The 26,481-nt window shown below is 36.7% G+C and overlaps 1 protein-coding gene across 2 annotated transcripts in view; it reads left to right on the top strand.

Moving 5' to 3' along the window:
* The window catches only part of VIRMA (vir like m6A methyltransferase associated), a 111,254-nt gene extending 89,728 nt beyond the window's left edge, over positions 1–21,526 (top strand). For both annotated transcript variants that reach the window (XM_037802739.1, XM_037802740.1), the window contains 4 exons: positions 1,117–1,283; positions 18,508–18,839; positions 20,066–20,209; positions 21,239–21,526. In XM_037802739.1, coding sequence (XP_037658667.1) covers positions 1,117–1,283; positions 18,508–18,839; positions 20,066–20,209; positions 21,239–21,393 — 798 coding nt within the window. In that variant the 3' untranslated portion in view covers positions 21,394–21,526. The remainder of the gene's footprint in view (positions 1–1,116; positions 1,284–18,507; positions 18,840–20,065; positions 20,210–21,238) is intronic.
* Positions 21,527–26,481: the final 4,955 nt, after the last annotated feature.

The raw sequence follows: 26,481 nt of genomic DNA, 5'->3' as shown, positions 1-26,481 counted from the left end.
GATGAGAGTATAGTTAAGGATTTAGAATATAATGCAGTGTTTTATGCTTCTTAGAGATATATTAGGGAGGATGATTTTAACCACATCTTATTATGCCATATATTGGTGCTTTTCTTGATCAAAGAAAGCATCTTTGGATTTTCCCTGGTCCAAAAAAACATTACTGTTCATCACATGCAATATAACCAGAGAATAATTTTCTTCACCTTTTTGTGAAGTGATGTGTTAGGGCCGCTTTTCCTTTTTAAAAAAAATAATTCAATTAATATTTCATTAAAGAATTAATTTTTAGTGTAAATTGTTAATGATTTTCTAGACCTCTCTGCAATAGAACTTTCTGTAGTGATGAAAATGTTCTATAATCTGCCCTATCCAATACAGTAGTCACTATCCTCATGTGACTGTTAAGCACTTGAAATGTGGCTAATATGACAATGGAAGTGAATTTTATTTGTATTTACTTTTAATTGGTTTAAGTTTAAATAGGCCCACATGGGTAGCAGGTACCATATCGGGTAATGCGGGTCTGGAATATTTGTGTTAGTAGTTGATTGTTTTATAACTTCAAATTGAATCACAACTGCTTTGAGACAAGGATTGTGACCTTCTGTGGTTTAGAGAAAATTTAGCTCTCATGTTTAGTAAATTTGAATTAAATCTAAGTGAAAAATTTTGATTTCTATTACATTAATCTTAAGTTGGAACTTCATTAAATGCTTAAAACTTTTGGGATCTGTGGTAAAGAATCTTTTTGTAACAGAAACTTAAGACTGTTTAGCAGAGTGTGTTATTTTCATATTCTTTTGAAAACTGTCTGGAGATATTACAGATTTAATACAGGTTTAATTTACATAGGGAAGTCATGCAGCAGAGGTCTTCGAGATTAATAGCCCTTCCTTGAGGAGGTTGCCACCCTTTAAAAAAACATTAACCAAACTTTTAAGGTGTGTGTTTTTAAACTAGCAATGATGTTGTTTTCTGAAAAGTTGAGGGGAAAGAAACACTCCTATAGTTTATTTATTATGGAAGTCAAATATAGTTAATAAGATTTTATATAGTCAAATGTTACATTACATTGAAAACATTTTTCATTTGGTTTCTTTTTTATGACTGCAGGTAAAGGTTGACTTAATTGAGCTCTCTGAAAAATGCTGCAGTGATTTTGACTTGCATGCAGAATTAGAGCGCTCATTTTTGTCAGAACCATCATCTCCAGGGCGAACCAAAACTACTAAAGGATTCAAACTCGGGAAGCACAAGCATGAGACCTTTATAACTTCAAGGTAAATTTTATTCTACTGAGGATCTCGATTGTGGTCATTCAAGCTTATTTACTTTAATGCATTTTAATATACACACATGGCCATTAAAAAGACAAAAAAGGAGGTTGACATAAATTAATACTGGAATATTGTTTGGATTTTTTTTTTAAGATAATATTGCCAGGACCTAGTCTGTAAATTTTTATCTTGTTATTTTTTAAATGAGAATATGGAAGGTTTCAGTAAGAGGTGAACTGGATTTTTTTTTAAAGATTTTAGTCATATCAATAAAAGATGAGTATCATTCTTAACTAGATTATTATGTTATTGTGAGAAATTCTATAGATATTTGCAAAATTAACAGATTGGAATAAAAAAAATTGGAATGTAGTTTTCAATATTGCAAGGGCTGAGTATCATATTTTTACTGGAAATAAATTTTTTCATGGGATATTTTTGTATTTTAAAATTTTTGTTTTAGTAACATATATACCACCTAAAATTTCCCCCTTTAACCACATTCAGATATATAATTCAGTGGTGTTAATTACATTCACAATGTTGTACAACTCTCACTATTATCCATTACCACAGCTTTTCTGTCGCCCCCAATTAAACTTTAATTACCCCGTCCTTAGGCCTCCCCAACCCCTGGTAACCTGTATTCTGGTTTCTGACTATGCATTTGCTTATTGTAATTGTTACATATCATTGAGATCATACAAGATTTGTTCTTTTTTGTCTGGCTTATCTCACTTATTCAGTTAATTCTACAAGGTTCATCCATGTTGTCGCATCCATCAGAACCTGTTCCTTTTCACATAATATTCCATTGTATGTGTAGACTAAATTTTGCTTATCCATTCATCTATTGATGGACACCTGGACTGCTTCCATCTTTTGGCAATTGTTACTGATGCTACAAAGCATATCTGTGTGCAAATATCTGTTCAGGTCACTGCTTTCAACTCTTTTGAGTGTATACCCAGAAGAGGGATTGCTGGGTCATTTGGTGATTCTATTCTTAACTTTATGAAGAACCACCAAACTATTTTCTTCAGTGGCTGCACCATTTTACATTCTCACCAACAATGAATGAGTGCTCCTGTTTGTCCACATCTTCTCCAACACTTGTAATTTCCTTTTTGTTTTTTTAACTATCTCACAGTATATAAAATACTATCTCACAGTATATTAAAAAAATGAACTCAAAATGGATCTAATACCTAATTACAAGAACCAGGAATATGAATGTCCTAGAAAAAAAACTAAAAAAAAATTGTACACCAAAAATTGTACACCAGATATTTTGTGCTAGTGGGTGTAAAGTGGTATCTCATTGTGGTTTTGATTTGCATCTCCCTGATGGCTAATGAAATAGATTATCTTGTCATGTGTTTTTTGTAGATCTTTGGAGAGATGTCTATTCAAGTCTTTTGACCATATTTTAATTGGGTTTTGTTGATTTTGTTGAGTTATGGGATTTCGTTATAGATTCTGGAAGTAAAACCCTTATCAGATACTGTAGTTTCCAGATATTTGCTCCTATTCTTGGTTGTTTTTTTTACTTTCTAAAGAAGTTTTCTTACTTTCTAATGAGTTTTTGCTTTCTAATGAAATATTTGGTGTACAATTTTTTTTAGTTTTGATGTGGTCCCATTTATCTATTTCTGCTTTGACTGCTTATGCTTTTGGTATAAGGTCTAAGAAACCATTACCTAACAGAAGGTCCTGAAGATACTTTTCTACATTTTTTTCTGGGACATTTATATTCCTGGTTCTTATAATTAGGTATTAGATCTGTTTTGAGTTCACTCTTTATATATACTGTGAGATAGGAGTCCCCCCTCATTCTTTTTCATATTGCTATCCAGTTCTCCCACCACCACTTTTTTGAAGAGACTGTTTTTTTCCCCATTGAGTGGACTTGGCACCCTTGTCAAAAATCAATTGGCCAACTTTGGCGGGTGATCTCGCTGCCCTCCCCCCTACATGGGACCTGACTCCCAGGGACATAAGTCTCTCTGGCAACGCAGGATGTTACTCCCAGGGATGAATCTGGACCTGGCATCGTGGGATTGAGAACATCTCCTTGACCAAAAGGGGAATGTGAAATGAAATGAAATAAAGCTTCAGTGGCTGAGAGATTTCAAATGGAGTCAAGAGGTCACTCTGGTGGACATTCTTACACACTATATAGATAAAACTTTTGGGGTTTTGGTGTATTGGAATGGCTGGAAGTAAATACCTGAAATAATCAAACTCCAACCCAGTAGCCTTGACTCGTGAAGACGATTGTATAACAGTGTAGCTTGCATGGGGTGACAGTGTGATTGTGAAGACCTTGTGGATCACTCCCGTTATCCAGTATATGGATGGATGAGTGGAATAATGGGGACAAAGACTGAATGAAAAATAGGGTGATACAGGGGGGATTGCTGTTGGATTTGATTTGCCAGTATTTGTTGAGGATTTTGCATCTGTGTTCTTAAAGAGATATTGGCCTGTAATTGTCTTTTCTTGTGGTTTCTTTATCTGGTTTTGGTATTAGGGTGATGTTGGCTTCATTGAATGAGTTAGGAAGTGTTCCCTCCTCTTCAATTTTTTGGAAGAGTTTTGTGTACGATCAGTATTAATTGTTCTTGAATGTTTGGTAGCATTCACCTGCAAAGCCATCTGGTCTTGGACTTTTCTTTGTTGAGAGGTTTTTGATGACAGATTCAATCTCGTCTAATTGGTGTCCTCTTATTCTTTATATTTTGGGGGGTGTGGTCAGTAGTAATGTGCCCCTTTTACTTCTGATTTTAATTATTTGTGTCCTTTCTATTTTTTTCTTTGTCGTTCTAACTAAAGGTTTGTCAATTTTATTGATTGTTTCAAAGAACCAACTTTTGATTTTGTTAATTCTCTTGTTTTTTTATTGTCTATTTCATTTATCTATTTTTTAAAAATTTCTTTTATTCTGCTTGCTTTGGGCTTAGTTTACTGTTTTTCTAGCTCCTCTAAGTATGTAATTAGGTTTTCTTATTTGATCTCTTCTTTTTTAATGTAAGCATTTAGGGCTGTAAATTTCCCTTTGAGCACTGCCTTCTCTGCATTCAATAAGTTTTGATATAGTGTGTACTCAGTTTTATTCAGTTCAAGATACTTACTGATTTTCTTTGTGATTTCTTCTTTGACCCATTGATTATTTAAGAGTGTGTTATTTAACTTCCATATGTACATGAATTTTCCAGATCTCTGCCTTTTATTGATTTCCAGCTTCATTCTATTATGGTCAGAGAAGACACTGTATAATTTCAATCTTTTAAAATTTATTGAGACTCGTTTTGTGCCCCAGCATGTGATCTGTCTTGGAGACTGATTCATATGCACAAGAATCGTTGTGGATTCTCAGCTGAGAAGAACATGTATCCTGCTGTTAGTGGTATAGTGTTCTTTATATGTCTGTTAGGTCTAGTCCATTTATCACATCACTCAAGTTCTCTGTTTCCTTATTGATCTGGATGTTCTGTCCCTTGATGAAAGTCTCCAACTGTTATTGTAGAGGTGTCTGTTTCTCCCTTCAGTTTTGTGACTGTTTGCATGATGTATTTTGGGGCACTGTGGTTAGGTGCCTAAGTATTTATGATTGTTATTTCTTCTTGGTGGGTTGACTCTTTTATTATATAGTGTCCTTTGTTTCTTGTAACAGCTTTTGACTAAAAGTCTGTTTTGTCCAATATTAATATAGTTACCCCAAATCTCTCCTGGTTACTATTTGCATAGATTATCTTTTTCCATCCTTCCATTTCAGTCTATTTGTCTCTTTGGGTCTATGGTGAGACCTCTTGTAAACCAAATGAAATTGGATTGGGTTTTTTTGCCCCATCTGCCAATCTGTGTCTTTTGACTGGGGAGTTTAATCAGTTAACATTCAATGTGTTACTACTGTAAAGGCAGGACTTACTTAAGCCATTTTGTCCTTTGTTTTTTATTTATCACATCTTTTTTTTTTTGTCTGTCTTCTTTATTGTAGCTTCTTTTTGTGTAGAGTTGATCTGTTGTGATGTATCTGATTGATTCCTTTCAAATACTCTTTTTGGTTACCCTGAGGTTTGTATTATACTACCTAAGTCTATAACTTACAATTTGCATACATACCAACTTAATTAACTTCAATAGCATATACATTATCAGCTCTCACATCCCTTCATTTTCCCTCATTATATTGTATTTGTTCAATCTTACCTCTTTATATTTTTGTGTATCCAATATCAGGAAATATGATTATTTCTTATTCAGTTATATTCTAACTCATAGTAATTAAAGAGTACAGTTACGTGTTGAGGATATAGTACTATTAGGTATTAATGTTTATCCATTTAGTTACCTTTACTGAAGACCTTCACTTCTTTACACTACTCCAAGCCACGCTCTCCTCTCTTTTCCTCTCAATCTGAAAAATTCCCTTTAGAATTCTTATGGGGCAGGTCTTTTTCTGATGAAGTCTGTTTCTGTTTATCTGTGAATGTTTTAAACACTTCCTCATTTTTGAAGGACAATTTTGTTGAATAAAGAATTTTTGGTTGGCAGTTTTTTTATTTAAGTACATTAAATATATCATACCACTGCCTTCTTGCCACCATGGTTTTTGATGAGAAATTGGTACTTAGTCTTATTGAGTTTCCCTTGTATGTGATGAGTTGCTTTTTTTTTTTAATTTATTTTTTTAATTGTGATTGTTCACATACCATACGATTCTCCAGAGATCCAAAGTGTACAATCAGTTGCCCATGGTACCATCATACAGCTGTGCATCCATCACCACAGTTAATTTTTTTTTCAATTTTTAGAACATTTTCTTTACTCCAGAAAAGAAATAAAGACAAAAAATGGAAATTCAAATCCTCCCATACCCCTAACCACCCCCCTCTGTTATTGATTCATAGTTTTGGTATAGTACATTTGTTAATGTTGATGAAAGAATGTTAAAATATTACTAACTGTAGTATATAGTTTGCAATAGGTATATATATTTTTTCCTATATGCCCCTCTATTGTCAACTTCTAGTTATAGTGTCATACATTTTTCTAGTTCATGACAGATGTCTAATATTTGTACAATTAATCACGGACATTGTCCACCACAAAATTCACTGTTTTATACATTCCCATCTATTAACCTCCAGCTTTCCTTCTGGTGACATACGTGACTCTGAGTTTACCCTTTCCACCACCTTCACACACCATCCAGCACTGTTACTTATTCCCACCATGTGCTGCCATCACCTCTGTCCATTTCCAAATGTTTAAGTTCACCCTGGTTGAACATTCTGCCCATAATAAGCAACCGCTCCCCATTCTTTAGCCTCATTCTATATCCTGGTAACTTATATTTTGTGTCTATGAGTTTACTTATTATGATTAGTTCATATCAATGAGATCCTGCAGTATTTGTCCTTATGTGTCTGCCTTATTTCACTCAAGATAGTGCCCTCAAGGTTTCTTCATCAACCCATTTTTTTAAGACGGTTTTGTTGACACACCATACATTGTGTCTTAAATAAACAATCGTTGGTTCCTGTATAGTCATGTATTTATATATTCAGCACCATCTCCATTATCTATATAAAGACATCTCTATTTCTTCCACAGTGAAGGAGGAAGAGTCAAAGAAGGTAGAAAGAGGACAAAAGAAAAAGAAAAAAGAATGAAAGAGAGGAAAAAAAAATATGGCAGCTATAAAGCAACAAAAGGAAAGATAGCATTAAACTAAAGAGTTAGACACCATCACCAATGCCAGGAGTCCCATACCCTTCCTCCATTCCGCCTGCCACCACCCCCCCCCAGTATGGATTTAGCTTTGGTATATTGCCTTTGTTATATTAAAGGCAGCATAGTATAATGTTTCTATTAATTACAGTCTCTAGTTTGCATTGATTGTATTTCCCCCCAATCCCACCCTATTTTTAACACCTTGCAATGTTGACATTCATTTGTTCTACCTCATGTAAAAACATATTTGTACCTTTTATTACAATCGTTGAGCACCCTAGGTTTTACTGAGTTATGCCGTCCCTGTCTTTACCTTGCCTCTTTCGTTCTGGTGTCCCACATGCTCCTAACCTTCCTCTTTCAACCATGCTCATAGTCATCTTTGTTCATTGTACTTACATTGCTATACTGCTGTCTCCCAAAATTGTTTTTCAAACCTCTCATCCGTCTTTTCATTTCTTTCTGCAGTGCTTCCTTTAGTGTTTCCTGTAGAGCAGGTATCTTGTTCACAAACTCTGTCATTGTCTGTTTGTCAGAGAATATTTTAAGCTCTCCCACATATTTGAAAGACAGTTTTGCGGGATATAGGATTCTTGGTTGGTGGTTTTTCTCTTTCAGTATCTTAAATATATCACACCACTTCCTTCTTGCCTCCATGGTTTCTATTGAGAAATCCGCACATAGTCTTTATCAAGCTTCCTTTGTATGTGATGGATCCCTTTTCTCTTGCTGCTTTCAGGATTCTCTCTTTATCTTTGACGTTTGATATTATGATTTTTAAGTGTCTTGGTGTAGGCCTATTCAGATCTGTTCTGTTTGGGGTATGCTGTACTTCTTGGATCCATAATTTTATGTCTTTCATAAGAGATGAGAAATTTTCATTAATTATTTCCTCTATTATTGTTTCTGTCCCTTTTCCCTTCTCTTCTCCTTCTGGGACATCCATGACACGTACATTCCTGCATTTCATTTTGTCCTTAAGTTCCTAGAGACATTGCTTGTATTTTTCCATTCTTTTCTCTATCTTTTCTTTTGTGTATAGGCTTTCAGGTGCCTTGTTTCCCAGTTCCTGAATGTTTTCTTCTGCTGCTTGAGATCTGCTATTGTATGTTTCCATTGTGTCTTGCATCACTTGTGTTGTGCCTTTCATTTCCATAGATTCTGCCAGTTTTTTTTCCGAACTTTCGTTTTCTACCTTATGTATGCCCAGTGTTTTCATTATACACTTCATCTCTTTTGCCATAGCTTCCCTAAACTTTTTGAACTGATTTAATATTAGTTGTTTTAATTCCTATACCTCAGTTGAAGTGTAAGTTTGTTCCTTTGACTGGGCCATAACTTCGTTTTTCTTAGTGTAGGTTGTAGTTTTCTGTTGTCTAGGCATCTGGTTTCTTTGGTTACCCCAATCAGGTTTTCCCAGACCAGAATGGGCTCAGGTCTTGGAAGGAGGGAATAGTATCTGGTTTCCATGAGGTGTCTTAAAAGATTGGTACACTCTGTGAGGCCTCAAGTCATTGTGCTTTTCTGCCCAGCAGGTGGCGCCTGTCAGCCTGTAGCTCCAGACTAGTGTCAGGAGGTGTGGGCCATGGCTGTTTTCCCCCAGGCTCTGGGGTCTGGTTCTGAATGGAAGGCAGGTTGTAGAGCTTGACACCACCTTATTCCTCTTAGGGAAGATACACCCCCTAGGGAGAAGTCATTTATATTTGAATTGTATCTCTTTCTGTGCTGTCTCTACCATTGTCTGGCTCAGAGTGCTGGGAACTGAAAATGGCTGAGGTTTTCTCCACTGAGCCAAAAAAGGGACAGAAGGCCCCCTTCAGGGCCAGTCTGCGGCCCTCTGGCTCTCCATGTTCAGTTGTCACCAGAAGCCTCTCTGCTAGTTGGGATTTGTAGCTTGTATTGAGCAGTCCACGTTTGTTAATTAAAACCCCAGCTGGAGCTCAGCTGAGCTATATTCACTTGCTCGGAGAGTGCTGTTCTCTAGCACCACGAGGCTTTGCAGTTCGGGCTGTGGGGGTAGGGGGCTCCCAGCTTGGATCTGCAGTTTTTACTTACAGATTTTATGCTGCAATCTCAGGCATTCCTCCCAATTCAGGTTGGTGTATGATGAGTGGACAGTCACGTTTGTCCCCCCGCAGTTTTTCTAGATTATTTACTAGTTGTTCCTGGTTGTATCTTCGTTGTTCCAGGGGCAAACTAGCTTCTACTACTCTCTATGCCTCCATCTTCCAATGAATCGCTTTTATTTTGCTGCTTTCAGAGTTCTCTCTTTTTCTTTCACATTTGACATTCTGATTAGTGTGTGTCTTGGAATAGTCTATTTGGATTTATCCTATCTGGAGTGTGTGGCACTGTCTTGGACATGTATATTTATGTCTTTTCTAAGATTTAGGAAGTTTTTGGCTATATTCCCTCAAATATTCTTCTACCTCTTTTCCTTTCTCTTCTGCTTCTGAGACTCCCTTAATGCATATGTCTGTATACTCCATGCTGTGTTACTCAAGTCCTTGAGACACTATTCAACTTTTTTTCTATTCTTTTTTCTACCTGTTCTTCTGATTGTGTGAATTTGATTGTCCTGTCTTCTAGCTTGCTGATTCTTTCTTAATCCTGTTTAAATCTACTGTTGTATACCTCTAGTGTATTTTTTTTAATTTCTTTTTTTTTATTAAATTCAGTTTTATTGAAATACATTCACACACCATACAATCATCCATGATATATAATCCACTGTCCACAGTATGATAACATAGTTATGTGTTCATCACCACAATGTGTCTCTGAACATTTTCCTTACATCAGAAAGAACCAGAACAAGAATAAAAAATAAAAGTGAAAAAAAAACACCCAAATCATCCCCCCATCCCACCCCATTTGTCCTTTAGTTTTTATCCCCATTCCTCCACTCATCCATACACTAGATAAAGGGGGTATGATCCACAAGGTCTTCACAATCACACTGTCACCCCTTGTAATCTACATTATTATATAATTGTCTTCAGGAGTCCAGACTGCTGGGTTGGAGTTTGGTAGTTTCAGGTATTTACTTCTAGCTATTCCAATACATTAAAGCCTAAGAGGTGTTATCTATATAGTGCATAAGAATGTCCACCAGAGTGACCTCTCGACTCCATTTGGAATCTCTCAGCCACTGAAACTATTTTGTCTCATTTTGCATCCCCCTTTTGGTCAAGAAGATACTCTCAGTCCCACGATGCCGGGTCCACATTCATCCCCGGGAGTCATACTCTGCGTTGCCAGGGAGATTTACACCCCTGGGAGTCAGGTCCCACGTAGGCGGGAGGGCAGTGAGTTCACCTGTCGAGATGGCTCAGTTAGAGAGAGAGAGGGCCACATCTGAGCAACAAAGAGGTACTCAGGGGGAGACTCTTAGGCACCATTACATACAAGTTTAGAGTCTCCTTTGTGGTAATGAGCTTCATAAGGGCAAGTCCCATGCTCAAGGGCACAGCACATCAAACCGCCAGTCCCAGTGTTTGTGACAACATACGCTAGGGGATCAGTATCTCAAAGTTTAGAGATAGGCCTTACACTTCAGGGATAGAGTTAACTGCTGTAAGAGCTTACAATCTAGGGACTATTACAATTATTGTGTCCACGTTAGGCTATGTTCTAAGATTCAATTCTGAGTTTACACATTGTAGTTAGTCCATATTGGTGAGGCATCATCCCTCTCACCATGTTTTCTCCAACACTTTTACTCCTATATATATATTTTCCTACAATTTTATAGAGTTATATTCACATACCATATATTTGCCCACAGTGTACAATCAGTTGTTCATGGTATCATCATAAAGTTGTACACTTATCACCACAATCAGCATTTGAACATACTTATTACTACAAGAAAAATTGTTGTTTTTTTTTTTTTGTTTTTTTTTTAGCAATAAGAAAAAATGATAAAAAGAAAAATAACATGTCATGCAATACAATATACTACTAAGGACAGCAAATAACACCACTACCAAGAATCCCATATTACTCCCCTATATCCCCTTCTCATATACATTTAGCATTGGCGTATTGCTTTTGTTACATTTAATGGAGGTATATTACAATGTTACTGTTGACCATAGACTCCAGTTTGCTTTGATTATGTTTTTTCCTGAATACCATCCCTTTTTCAAATTTCTACATGGTTGACATTCATTTGCTTTCCCACATGCAAAAACATTTTTACATTTGTATATTTAGTAACAGTCATTGGCCACTCCAGTTTTTGCCACGTTATACAGTCCCAGTCTTTATCATCTATCTTTACCTCTGGTGTCATACATTCTCCTATCCCACCTCTTTCAGCTTTACTCACAGACATCTTTGTTCAGTGTACTTACAATACCGTGCTACCATCACACAGTATTATGCTATCTATTTCTGGATCTATGCAATCAATCCTAAACATTCTGTAGTCCTTCAGCATCAAATGGCTGATCTCTGCCCTCTTTCTATCTCCTGGTCGCCTGTGTTGTCAGCTTTTAACTCCCAAAGTTTGTTCATTAATGTCTGTTCATATTAGTGAGACCATACAGAATCTGTCCTTTTGTTTCTGGCCAACTTCACTCAACATAATGTCCTCAAGGTTCATCCACATTATTACATGATCCATGTCTTTGTTCTGTCTTACAGCTGCATAATATTCCATCATGTGTATATACCGCAGTTTGTTTATCCACTCGTCCTTTGATGGACATTTGGGCTGTTTCCATCTCTTGGCAATTGTGAATAATGCTTCAATAAACATTGGTTTACAAATGTCTGTTTGTGTCTTAAGTTTCAGTTCCTCTGAGTATATACCCAGCAATGGAATAGCTGGGTCATATGGCAAATCTATATTTAGCTTCCTGAGGAACCTCCATACTGTCTTCCAGAGTGGTTGCACCATTCTACATTCCCACCAACAATGAATAAGTGTGCCTCTTTCTCCACATCCTCTCCAGCACTTGTCATTTTCTGTTTTTTGGATAATGGCCATTCTGGTAGGTGTGAGATGATATCTCATTGTGGTTTTGATTTGCATTTCCTTAATAGCCAGTGAAGTTGAGCATTTTTTCATATGCTTTTGAGCCATTTGTATTTCCTCTTCAGAAAAATGTTCATGTCTTTTGCCCATTTTTTAATTGGATTGTTTGTCTTTCTGTTATTGAGATGCAGGATTCCTTTATATATTCGGGATATTAAACCCTTATCTGATATGTGGTTTCCAAATATCATCTCCCATTGTGTAGGTTGCCTTTTGACTTTTCTGACAAAGTCCTTTGATGTACAAAAGTGTTTAATTTTGAGGAGATCCCATTTGTCTATTTGTTCTTTGGTTGCTCGTGCCTTGGGTGTGAGGTCTAAGAAACCACCTCCTTTCACAAGATCTTTAAGATATTGCCCTACATTTTCTTCTAAGAGTTTTATGGTCTTGGTGCTAATGTTTAGGTCTTTGATCCACTTTGAGTTAATTTTGGTATAAGGTGTGAGATGGGCATCCTCTTTCATTCTTTTGGAAATGGATATCCAGTTCTCCAAACACCATTTATTGAACAGGCTACTCTTTCCCAGTTGCTTCGGCTTCACTGCCTTATCAAAGATCAGTTGTCCATAGATGTGAGGGTCTACTTCTGAACACTCAATTTGATTCCATTGATCAGTATATCTGTCCTTATGCCAGTACCATGCTGTTTTGAGCACTGTACCTTTGTAATATGCTTCAAAGTCAGGTAGTGTGAGACCTCCCACTTCACTCTTCTTTCTCAAGACATTTTTGGCTATTCGGGGCACCTTACCCTTCCAAATAAATTTAGTTATTGGTTTTTCTATTTCTGTAAAGTAAGTTGTTGGGATTTGAATTGGTATTGCATTAAATCTGTAAATCAGTTTAGGTAAAATTGCCATCTTAACTATATTTAGTCTTCCAGTCCATGAACATGGTATGTTCTTCCATTTTTTCAGGTGTTGTTCAATTTCTTTTAGCAGTTTCTTATAGTTTTCTATGTAAAGGTCTTTTGTGTCCTTGGTTAAGTTTATTCCTAAATACTTGATTCTTTTGGTTGCTATTGTAAATGGGATTTTTTTCTTGATTTCCTCCTCTTGTTGCACATTACTTGTGTATAGGAACACTACAGATTTTTGCGTGTTGATCTTGTAGCCTGCTACTTTGCTGTATTCATTGACTAGTTCTAGTAGCTTTGCTGTAGATTTTTCTGGATTTCCTACATATAGAATCATGTCATCTGCAAATAGGGAGTTTTACTTCTTCCTCTCCAATTTGGATGCCTTTTATTTCTTTTTCTTGCCTAATTGCTCTAGCTAGAACTTCCAGCACAATGTTGAATAGCAATGGTGATAGTGGGCATCCCTGTCTTGTTCCTGATCTTAGAGGAAAAGCTTTCAGTCTCTCCCCATTGAGTGTGATGTTAGCTGTGGGTTTTTCATATATTGCCTTTATCATATTGAAAAAGTTCCCTTCTATTCCTATCCTTTGAAGTGTTTTCATCAGGAAAGGATGTTGAATTTTGTCAAATGACTTTTCTGCATCAATCGAGATGATCATGTGGTTCTTCTGCTTTGATTTATTGATGTGGTGTATTACATTAATTGATTTTCTTGTGTTGAACCAGCCTTGCATACCTGGAATAAATCCCACCTGGTCGTGGTGTATAATTCTTTTAATGTGCTGCTGGATTCGATTTGCGAGTATTTTGTTGAGGATTTTGCATCTATATTCATTAAAGAAATTGGTCTATAATTTTCTTTTTTTGTAGTATCTTTGCCTGGTTTTGGTATTAGGGTGATGATGACTTCATAGAAAGAGTTAGGTAGCTTTCCCTCTTCTTCAATTTTTTTGAAGAGATTGAGCAGGATTGGTACTAATTCGTTCTTGAATGCTTGGTAGAATTCACATGTGAAACCATCTGGTCCTGGGCTTTTCCTTTTTGGGAGCTTTTTGATGACTGACTCAATCTCTTTACTTGTGATTGGTTTGTTGAGGTCATCTATTTCTTCTTGAGTTAATGTTGGTTGTTTATGCTTTTCTAGGAAGTTGTCCATTTCATCTAAGTTGTCTAGTTTATTAGCATATAGTTGCTCATAGTATCTTCTCATTATCTCCTTAATTTTTTGCAGGGTCGGTAGTTATATTTCCTTTCCCATTTCTGATTGCATTTATTTGCATCTGCTCTCTCCTTTTTTTTGTTAGCCTAGCCAGTGGTCCATCGATTTTATTGATTTTCTCAAAGAACCAACTTCTGGTTTTGTTGATTCTCTCTATTGTTTTCCTGTTCTCAATTGCATTTATTTCTGCTCTAATCTTTGTTATTTCTTCCCTTCTGCTTGCTTTGGGGTTAGTTTGCTGTTCTTTCTCTAATTCCTCCAGGTGAGCAGTTAACTCTTCAATTTTTGCTCTCTCTTCTAATATAGGCATTTAGGGCAATAAATTTCCCTCTCAGCACCGCCTTTGCTGCATCCCATAAGTTTTGATAAGTTGTGTTTTCATTGTCATTTGCCTCGAGGTATTTACTAATTTCTCTTGTAATTTCTTCCTTTACCCACTGGTTTTCTAAGAGGGTGTTGTTTAGCCTCCATATGTTTGTGAATTTTATGACCTTCTGCCTTTTATTTATTTCCAACTTCATTCCATTGTGGTCTGAGAAAGTGTTTTGTATAATATCAATATTTTTAAATTTGTTGAGACTTGCTTTGTGACCCAACATGTGGTCTATCCTAGAGAATGTTCCATGAGCACTTGAGAAAAAAAGTATATCCTGCTGTTGTTGGATGTAGTGTTCTATAAATGTCTGTCAAGTCTAGTTCACTTATCATACAATTCAACATCTCTGTTTCTTTAGTGATCCTCTGTCTAGATGTTCTATCCATTGATGAGAGTGGTGTATTGAAGTCTCCAACTATTATTGTAGAGGTATCTATTTCTCCTTTCAGTGATCGCAGTGTTTGCCTCATGAATTTTGGGGCATTCTGGTTTGGTGCATAAATATTTATGACTGTTACGTTTTCTTGATGAATTGACCCTTTTATTAATATATAGTGTCCTTCTTTGTCTCTTTTAATTGTTTCGCTTTTGAAGTCTAACTTGTCTGATATTAATATAGCTACTCCCGCTTTTTTCTGGTTGTTGTTTGCATGAAATATCTTTTTCCAACCTTTCACTTTCAGTCTATGTTTGTCCTTGTGTCTAAAGTGAGTTTCTTGTAGACAGCATATAGATGGGTCCTGTTTTTTAATCCATTCTGCCAGTCTGTGTCTTTTTATTGGGGAGTTTAATCCATTTACATTTAGTGTTATTACTGTAAGGGCAGTACTTTCTACTACCATTTTGTTTTTTGGAATTTATATGTCATATCTTATTTTTTCCTCTCCTTTTACCTTTCCTGATAATCTTCATTTCTGCACTCTTCTCCAACTCTCTCTCTCCTGTCTTTTCCTATCAGCCTGTAGCGCTCCCTTTAGTATTTCTTGTAGTGCTGGTCTCTTATTCACAAACTCTCTCAGTGTCTGTTTGTCTGAAAATGTTTTAATCTCTCCCTCATTTTTGAAGGGAAGTTTTGCTGGATATAGAATTCTTGGTTGGCAGTTTTTCTCTTTCAGTATCTTAAATATATCATGCCACTGTCTTCTTGCCTCCATGGTTTCTTCAGAGAAATCTGTACATGGTCTTATTGACTTTCCCTTGTATGTGATGGATTGCTTTTCTCTTGCTGCTTTCAGAATCCTCTCTTTGTCTTTGACATTGGACAGTCTGACCAGTAAGTGTCTTGGAGTAGGTCTATTGGGATCTATTCTATTTGGGGTACGTTGTACTTCTTGAATCTCTAATTTTCTGTCTTTTAGAAGAGTTGGGAAATTTTCAGTGAATATGTCTTCTATTACTCTTTCTGCCCCTTTTCCCCTCTCTTCTCCTTCTGGGATACCCATAACACGTATATTTGTGCGTTTCATGTTGTCACTCAGCTCCCTAAGACCCTGCTCATATTTTTCCATTTTTTTTCACCATCTGTTCTTTTGTGTGTATGAATTCGAATGACCTGTCTTCCAGTTCACTGATCCTTTCTTCTGCCTGTTCAAATCTACTGTTGTGTCCCTCCATTGTGTTTTTCATCTCCTCCATTGTGGCCTTCATTCCCATGAGTTCTGCCATTTGTTTTTTTAAGTTTATGAATTCTTCTTTATGGTCAGCCAGTGTCTTCTTTATATCCTTCAGCTCTTTTGCTATATCTTCCTTCATTTCATCAAATTTATTTAGCATTAGTTGCCTCCACTCCTCTGTCTCAGCTGAGCTATTAGTTTGTTCCTTTGGCTGGTCCATGTTTTCGTGTTTCCTGGTATGGCTTGTTACCTTAAGTTGTCTAGGCATCTGATTCTCTTGATTAGTTTATTTTGGAGCTTGTTTTCTGTCTTTTACCTAGTGGTTTTCTTGTTGGTTGGCTTTGTTTTCTGGCCTCTGTTATTCAGTTCAGCTTATTCTAGACCTCTAACTTAGGTTCTATTTAGTTGATCAGAATTTTTCCCCTCTTGTTTTTTCTGTTTCTTGCTCTGCCTCTGTGTAACCTTTTTGTGAGTGGGTCTCCTCAGATATGGTCGACCCTAGTCAGATTTTCCCAGTCTAGTGAGGCCCAGGTCTCATTGGGAGGGTATGGAGTTTTCCTGAGAATGAGACCCTCCTATGAGGCCTTTAGAATTGGTGCTTTTCCTCTCCTGTCCAGCAGGTGGCGCTGGCCAGCCTGCAGCTCCCCCACCAGTGTAAGGAGGTGTGGAGCCTTTAGTTCTCCTGGTGACTCTGATCCTGTCGGGGGCGTGGCTGACTGAAGCAATGTTCGCTGCGATCTCAGCTTTTCCTACAATTCCAAACTTGTGTCCAATGTGTGACTGGTTACTGGAGACCCCGAAAACACTGTTTCATATAGTTCTTGGGTAATTGCCAGCTGCTCTAGGGGAGAGACGAAATTCTGCTCCTCACCACTCCGCCATCTTGCCCCGCCTCCTCCTCTAGTGTATTTTTAAAATCTCCATTATTATTGTGCTTTTTATCCCCATAATTTCTGTTATGTTGGTTTCTAAACTTTATAATTATTCGTTTTGCTCACATGTTGTTTTCTTAATATCCTTTAACTCTGTATCCATATTTACTTTATTTCGTTCCATGTTTTCCTTCATCACCTTCAGTTTACACTTCAGTTTGCACTTCTTTGATTTTTGTTCCAAAGTCTGTCTCCTCTGAAGTTTTAAATTGTTCCCTTCCTGTTTCTTAGTATGGCTCGTAATTTTTTACTAATGTGTGGATATCTGATTATTTTGAAGCACTGACTCTGAAATTCAGTTTCTCCCTCTTTCTTAAGATTTTATTGTAGATTGGCAACGCATTAATGCTCGTCTTTGAAGCTTGGTCCAGCTTACACTGAACCTATAGAGCAGTTTGTGTTTAACTATTGAGGTTTTCTCAGGTCTTCTGCACCTGTATCTTGTCCTGGACATGTGACACAACTTTTAAGATTGCCCTTTTATGTGCAGTTGTTTCACCTCCAGAAGTCTTCCTTTCCTCTGTTCCTTCTTTGGGAGTCCTTTTCTGCTGTTTGTTTTGGTGCAGAATTTTCTCCTCAGTCCCTCCAACTGGCTGAACTGCTCTTTTTCTCACATTGACCCCTTTTCATTATACTTTTCAGTCCTGGGGCCTTCTTGTCCTACAACAGTTCCATTTTCCCTTTTTCCCCTAATCTGTCTCTGGTAACTTCCACATTAGGTTTACCTCCCGCAGGGAGCCAGATGGGGTCAGCATTGAAAAATGCCTATTTTTTTGTTTGTTTGTTTAGGTGTTCCAACAGTTAGAGACTTACTTGGATGTGTGCATTGCTTTCTGACAGTTCTGCTGCAGGTCTCTTTTGTTTCCACGTTAGAGTGTCCCACTCCAGGAAGCCAGATGAGGTCAACTTTTAATGCCTGTTTTTGTTCTTGTACATTCTCCACCAGTTAGGGACTGGGTTGGGTTTTTGCACCTCTTGCCAACAATTCCACTTTGGGCCTCTTTTATTTCCTGGGGTCCCTTTTGTATACAAAGAGCTCACCAGCTGCTTCGGTTCTGCCCTGGCTCTCTGCAGCATTGGGACCCTGTGCCTAGATATGTGTGGAGTTCTAACTCACTGCTGTGAGTGGCTCTGTGATCTGCATCCACAGCAGGTGGTACCTAGGCCATATTGCCACTGTGTGACTCTTAAACCGAGTGGGACTGAGTGAGGGGAAGGGGTCTCTACTGGCAGGTCCCAGTCTCAGATCTCCTTCCTTCTTTTTTTGATGTTTTTTCCCTTTTTCCTTTGATTAAGCATTTGTGGCATCCTCCTCGAGTCTCTATCATCCTCCAGAGCTCCAAGAAAGTGGGATTTGTCCTTTTATTGTTTCTTTGGGGAGGCTTTTCTTGGAGATAATCTCACATCGCCATCTTGATCAGGTTACCTCTGTTTTTGTTTTATAGTGGAAAATCTGAATACATTGAACCTGCCAAACGAGCCCATGTTGTGCCACCACCAAGAGGAAGGGGTAGGGGAGGATTTGGACAGGGTATACGGCCCCATGATATCTTTCGTCAAAGAAAACAGAACACAAGTAGACCACCATCTATGCATGTGGATGACTTCGTTGCTGCTGAAAGTAAAGAAGTGGTTCCTCAAGATGGAATACCCCCACCAAAACGGCCACTCAAAGTATCACAGAAGATTTCTTCTCGTGGTGGGTTTTCAGGCAATCGAGGAGGACGTGGTGCTTTTCACAGTCAGAATAGGTTTTTCACTCCACCTGCTTCAAAAGGTAACTACTTACTTATGTTTTCTGATAGGCCAGAATATTGGATGGGATTGAGCATTCTTCTATATAGTTTCTGTTCCTTAGAAGAAAGTGATACAGATAAAGTACTTTTCTGTTACTACTTTATTAAGGTGACTATAGACCATTGATCCTATTTGTAAAGCACTCTGTTGAATAGAAAAAAAATTGTTTTCAGTTAACTTTAATAAATTGTGCTTTGAATGATGAGTCTGAAAGGAAGTATTGGCCAATTATTTTCCCCTTTTTACATTCAGAATTGTGTTTATCCTTTCTGAGTTAGAGCCACACATTATTTTCACAGTAATTGTAATTAGCAACAATTTTCTTAATATTGTTCTGTGTAGCTCACCATTGACTCTTTTATCTACTTGCTTCTAGTTGTTATTTTTAATCTGTTTTAAATTGTTTAAACACTTAGAACTGTTTGAGTAACTTATAGAAATTATACTTCATTAGCAGATTGGTGATTTATTTTAACACCTGCTGAGTTCGGATGGTGGGAGTGAAAGATAATAGAAGTTTATATTAATGACAGCACTTACGTAGGTGTGTCAGGAAATATTATAAGCACTGTTCCTCATATGTCCCCCTCACATATCCCTACTTTACCAAAGAGATAACAGTCATCTTGCAAGGACATAAATATAAGTGGCAGATCTATAATTACTTGTTGAATTGTGCTTTGGAAGTCTCCACCTTTCTGTATATACCCTATATTGCATAATAAGGAAAGACTTGAAACTGGAAACGTAACCCATAACAATTTTTGAAATTACCTATGTAACTGTTGAGCTGTACATTGAAAGTTAACACCTTTCTGTATGTATGTTACATTTTATAATAATGCAAATAGATGAGGTTGTGGAACTGTGACCCATGTCATTCTTTGAAGTTCATTTTCTAACTATTTGTTAAATCGTACCTTGAAAGCTATCACCGTTATGTATATATGTTAAATTCACAATAAAAATGTATTAAAAAGTGAAAAAAAATAAGTGGCAGAACCAATATTTGAACCCTGGCAGTCTGTCTTCAGGGCCTCTGCTCTTAACCATAGTGTAGTGCTTCCTTCTACTCTGTAGTATATTCCATTTATAGTATTCTATAGTTTCTCTTTCGTTACTTTTGGAGATTAAGAAAAGCCAGTCAGTTCTTCCTTAGTCCAAGCGAAGTGAAAAAAAGATTTTGATTGTATTGTTTGTGTTTAGGCAACTACAGTCGTCGGGAGGGAACAAGAGGCTCCAGTTGGAGTGCTCAAAATACTCCTCGAGGAACCTACAACGAAAGTCGTGGAGGCCAGAGCAATTTTAACCGGGGCCCTCTTCCACCATTACGACCACTTAGTTCTACAGGTATACATCTTCCTTACATGATATTGTTGAGAGAAAGGAGACGCATTCCTCCTTTTCAAATAGTTGAATGCCATATATTTTCATTCTGGAAGACAGTCTTTTAAAATGTAGACTACAGTTCTAAACTGAGGTTATATCTGTGAATGAATGCCCAGAGTACATACTCTGTAAAAATAATCAGACTATAAATACTGAAATGTATATATAGTCTAAAGAGTTTTATGGTGATTTGCTCTATTTTCATATTACAATAATGAAAGCAAATCAATAAGTACCTTTTGATCCAAACATTTTAATAACAGAGGTTTCTTTACACAGTATATTCTTTTTTTGTTTACAGTACTGTCTTGTGTGTGGGAGCACACAACCTTTTTTTTCTAAAATAGAGCTACATATATTATCAGTAAAGTTTTACAGGCATTCAAGGCTAAGACTGATAACGTGGATACCTTCCTTTGATCTTGAACCATTCATGTTCATGAAGCATCATTTAATGTGAAAATAGAATATGATTTGATTGAATGTAAACCAATAGTGCTAAAAATTCTCTGTATCTGAGACAAGGGGGAGTTCTCTGATCTCATGTCCAGCTGCATCTGGAGAAGGGGGGCTCCCAGGCTTGGTAATGTATCAGTTAATTTTTACATTGTAAACTTGTTCCTTTTACCTTAAGTGCTCCTTTTAGTAAAAATGTGTTAAGTGTGAAAAAAAAAAAAAATGAATAAAAAAATAAATAAAATAGAGCTACATCAAGTCCAGAATTTTGCTGGTTAGAGGTAGCTTTTGGGTTCCAATGCACATGGTTTTGTTTTGTTTTCTTTTGTTTTTGTCTTTAAATACATTTTATTGAGATAAAATTCTTACATACCATATAATTTACCTTTTTTAAGGTATACAATTCAGGTGCTGTCAGCACATGCACAGAGTTTGCATGTGATTTTACGGGAGCGAAGAGCTCACTATGATTGATTAGTATTTATGTAGTGAGGAGGGAAGTTGGAATTAAAAACTATGTTTTTTCTTTTATAGGCTATCGCCCTAGTCCTCGTGACCGTGCTTCCAGAGGTCGTGGGGGACTTGGACCTTCCTGGGCAAGTGCAAATAGTGGCAGTGGAGGCTCAAGAGGAAAGTTTGTTAGTGGAGGCAGTGGTAGAGGTCGTCATGTACGGTCCTTTACACGATAAAAATTCTTTGGGGAACATCTTAAGTGTATATGAACATTTCATGAAGACAATAAAAATATTAAATAAGACATTGAAGGACCAATTTAGACTTAGCAGTTATCTGAAGACATCTGAGAGAATATTTTTATCTGAAGAAAGCAGATTTTGTTTGATACCTAACATGAGATTTCAATAAAAATCTGAAACTTTTTAATGCATTTGCATTTTTCCCTTCTTATAAGAGTTCTTATTTAGGAAATTTCTTAGAAAGAAAGTGAAAATCTAAATAACTTTTAATTTAGTATGTTTCTTGCCTGTACCTCAGAGGTTCCTATACTTTCTTGGCTCATGGCACCTTTTAAGGTCTCAGTAATTTTTCCACAGCACACCTATGCCAAAAGATGCATCTAATACTTCTGTTTATTAAGCAATTAGGTCTGAACAACTTAATTAAATTTAACAACTTAGTAACCATTTGGAAAACAAATTGAAAGAATAAATTTTTATTTCATTCTTAAATAGTCACAAGTAATTGTGGACACTGCACAACTTCTCAAACCTTGGAATCAAATTGTATGCCACCAGTCTCATTTCCTGTTCCACCTTGATTCTTTTTTTTTTAACTTTTTATTATGAAATAATTTCAAACTTACAGGACAGTTGCAATAATAGTACAACCCCCTACAGAGAACTACAACATATTCTTAGTGCCCGGACACCCAGATCTGCAAATTTTAACATTTTGCAACTTTGCTATATCATTCTCTCTATCATCTGTCTGTCTGTCTATGTCTAGCAAAACTGCCTTTCAAAAATCAGAGAGAATTTAAGACATTCCCAGATAAACAAAGGCTGAGGGACTTTGTCACCACTACAGCCCTACAAGGGATGCTAAAGAGAGTTTTGCAGATTGAAAGGAAGGGACAGTAGACGGCTGACTGAAGCCACATGAGGAAATAAAGATCTCCAGTAAAGATAATGACGGGGATAAATATAAATGCTAGTAGTAATGTATTTTGGTTTGTAACTTCACTTTTTACTGACAACAGGATCTAAAAGGGAATTACATAAAATGTAATGATATATCTTCTGAACTTCTGAGAGCAGGTTCCACATATAATCTTTGAACACAATACTTCATGCACATTTCCTAAGAATAAGGATATTCACTTACCTAATCACCTTAAGTACATTTATCAGTTCAAGAAATTTGACACTGATCTAAAGCTTGCATTCTGTATTCCAAATTTTCTTATGTCCCAATAGTGTTCTTCTGGGCCTTTTCCCTTCATTCTTAGAACCCATCCAGTATCCTGTATTCGTGTTTTGCATTTCACTGTCATTATCTCTTTAGGGTCTCTCCCTCCCCCACCCCCTTTTGTTTTTGTGGAAACATATATACAACTTAAATCTTCGTATCTTAACCCTTCCCAAACATATCTTTCAGTGGGATTAATCACAGTCACAGTGTGGCAGTACCCTTACCACCAACCATTACTAGAACTTTCCCTTCACCCCAAAGAGAAATCCTACACTCATTTTGCATTAACTCCCCATTGCCCATACCTTGCACCCCTGGTAACCTGTACTGTACTTTCTGGGTGTATGATTTTGCATATTCTCTGATATTTTCTTTGTGGTTATCATGGGGCTTAAATTTAACATCCTAAGTCTACAGCAATCTCATTTGCCTTGATAATAATTTCAATAGCTTACATAGACTATGTTCCTATACTCCTCTGTCCCCCCTTTATGTAATTCTTGTCACAAATTGTATATTTAAATTTTTTAATTCTTAAGCCATTGATTTATCATTACACTTTATGTAATTGCCTTTTAGATCCTGTCAGAAGTAAAAAGTGAAGTTACAAATCAAAATACAGTACTACTACCATTTATATTTATCTCTGTCATTACCTTTACTGGAGATCTTTATTTCTTCATGTAGCTTCAAGCAGTTGTCTAGTGTTCTTTCTTTTCAATCTGCAGAACTCTCTTTAGCATCACTTGTAGGGCTTGTGTAGTGGTGACAAAATCCCTCAGCTTTTGTTTATCTGTGAATGTCTTAAATTCTCAATTTTGAAAGGTAGTTTTGCTGGATATAGAATATTGGCAATATTTTGCTTATAACACTTTAAATATATATGCCCTGCCTTCTTGCCTTCATGGTTTCCAATGAGAAATCTGCATTTAATCTTATTGAGGCCCCCTTGTATGCAACACATTGCTTCTTTCTTGCAGCTTTCTGAATTTCTTTTTTCTTTTGCCTATTTTTAATTTTTTATGTTTATTTTAGTAACACACGTGTGTGTGTGTATATATATCCTAAATTTTCACCTTTTAAGCACATTCAGGTATAATTCAGTAGTGCTAATTAAATTCATGGTGCTGTGCTAACATCACTATCATCCATTACAAAACTTTTCCATCATCCCAAACAGAAATTCAGTACTAATTAAGCCTTAACTCCCCATTCCCTACCCACTTCCCAGCCCCTGGTGATATGTATTCTAGTTTCTGACCGAATATTATTTCATCAGTGAGTTCACACAGTATTTGTCCTTTTGTGTCTGGCTTATTTCACTCAAAATGATGTCTTCAAGATTCATCCATGTTGTCACCTATTTCAGAACTTTGTTCCTTTCAACAACTGCATAATATTCTGTTGTTTGTATATATCACATTTCACTTGTCCAGTTATCTGTTGGTGGACACTTGGGTTGTTTACATCTTTTGGCAATTGTGAATAATGCCACTCTGAGCATCAATCTGCAAATATCTGTTTGAGTTCCAGTGTTCTAGTTTGCTAATGCTGCTGGGATGCAAAACACCAGAAATGGATTGGCTTTTTTAAAAGGGAGTATATTCGCTTACACAGTTACAGTCTTAAGGCCATAAAGTGTCCAAGGTAACACATCAACAATTGGGTACCTTCACTGGCAGATGCCCAGTGGCGTCCAAAAAACCTCTGTTAGCTGGGAAGGCACGTGGCTGACATCTACTCCAGAGTTCTGGTTTCAAAATGGCTTTCTCTGAGGATGTTCCTCTCTAGGCTTCAGCTTCTCTCCAAAATGTCTCTCTCAGTTGTTCTTGGAGCTTTTGTCCTCTCTTAGTTTCTCCAGAGCAAAAGTCTGCTTTCAAAGGCCGTCTCCAAAATGTCTCTGTAAACTGCAGTTCTCTTTCAGCTCCTGTGCATTCTTCAAAGTGTCCCTCTTGGCTGTAGCAAGCTTGCTCCTTCTGTCTGAGCTTGTATAGTGCTCCAGTAATTTAATTCCGACCTACCCTGAATGGGTGGGGCAACATCTCCATGGAAATTATCCAACCAAAGGTCTTGTCCACAGTTGACTGAATCACATCTCCATGGAAACACCCAAAGGATTCCAAAATCTAATCAACACTACTATGTCTGCTTATACAAGATTGCATCAAAGATAATGGCATTTTGGGGACATAATACATCAAAACCAGCACACCCAGCTTTCAGTTTTTGGGGGTATATTCTTAGAAGTGGGATTGCTGGGTCATACTTTAATTATGTATGTAGCTTTTGGAGGAACTGCCAAACTGTCTTCCACCAGCAGCTGCACCATTTTACATTCCCACCAACAGGTATTCCAATTTCTCCATATCCTCTCCACCATTTGTTATTTTCTTTTTTAAATAGTAGCCATTCTAGTGGTTGTGAAATGGTATCTCGTGGTTTTGATTTACGTTTTGCTGGTGGCTAATGATTTTGAGGTTCTGTTCATATGCTTTTTGGCCATTTGTATATCTTTGAAGAAATGTTTATTTGTTTATTCAAGTTCTTTTTTGCCTATATTTTAATTTGTTTGTCTTTTTGTTGTTGAGTTTTAAGATTTCTTTATAACTTCTAGATATTAAACCTTTACCAGATATGTGGTTTCCAAATATTTTCTTCCATTCTATAGGTTGTCTCTTTACTTTCAAGATGAGGTCCCATTTATTTTTTTCTTTTGTTGCTGATGGTTTTGGTGTAAGGTTTAATAACCATTGCCTAGCATGATGTTGTGAAGATGTTTCCCTATGTTTTCCTCTAGGAGTTTTATAGTCCTGGTTCATTTATTTAGGTGTTTAATCCATTTTGAGTTAATTTTTCTATATGGTATGAGATTGGGGTCCTCTTCATTCTTTTGATTATGAATATCCAGTTTTCCTAGCACCATTTGTTGAAGAGGCTATTCTTTCCCAATTGAGTGGACTTGGCACCCTTGATTATCAAAGTTATTTGGCCATAGGTGTGAGGGTCTATTTCTGAACTCTCAATTCAATTCTATTGACATACATATCTATATATAGTGTGCCAGTACCATGAAATTTTGACCTCTGCAGCTTTGTAATGTTTTAGAATTGGGAAGTGGGAGTCCACCACTTTGTGTTGTTTTTAAAGGTGGTTTTGGCTATTCAGGGCCCTTTTGAAATAAATTTGATGATTGGCTCTTCCCTTTATGCAAAGAATGCTGTTGGAATTTTGATTAGGATTAGTTGAATCTATAAATCATTTTGAGTAGAACTGACATCTTGACAATATTTATAGTCTTCCAATCTGTGAGGATGGAAAGTCCTTCCATTTGATTTCTTTTAGGAATGTTTTGTCTTCTTTGATTTCTATTAGCAATATTTTGTGGTTTTCTGTGTATAAGTCCTTTACACCCTTGGTTAAATTTATTCCAAGATATTTGATTATTTTAGTTGCAGTTGTCAGTGGAATTTTTTTTAATTTCCTTCTCAGATTAGCAGTGTATGGAAACACTCCTGAACATTGTATGTTGGTCTTGTATCCTGCCACTTTTCTGAATTCATTTATTAGCTCTCATAGCTTTACTGTGGATTTTTCATTTTTTTTTTTTTTTTTTTTTACTTTTCCTGTATAAGAATCATATCTTCTGCAAATAGGGAAGTTTTACTTCTTCCTTTCTAATTTGGATGCCTTTTAATCTTTTACTTGCCAAATTGCTCTGGCTAGAATTTCCAGTACCATGTTGAATAACATGGTACTGTGGTGGCATGGGCATCCTTGTCTTGCTTCAAATCTTAGGGGGGAAATTTTCAGTCTTTCACTATTGAGTATGATGTTAGCTGTGGATTTTT

The sequence above is a fragment of the Choloepus didactylus genome, chromosome 14, assembly GCF_015220235.1.
Source record: "Choloepus didactylus isolate mChoDid1 chromosome 14, mChoDid1.pri, whole genome shotgun sequence".
Lineage (NCBI taxonomy): Eukaryota > Metazoa > Chordata > Mammalia > Pilosa > Megalonychidae > Choloepus > Choloepus didactylus.
The sequence above is the reverse complement of the archived record's forward strand: the minus strand, read 5'-3'. Positions and strand labels throughout refer to the sequence as shown.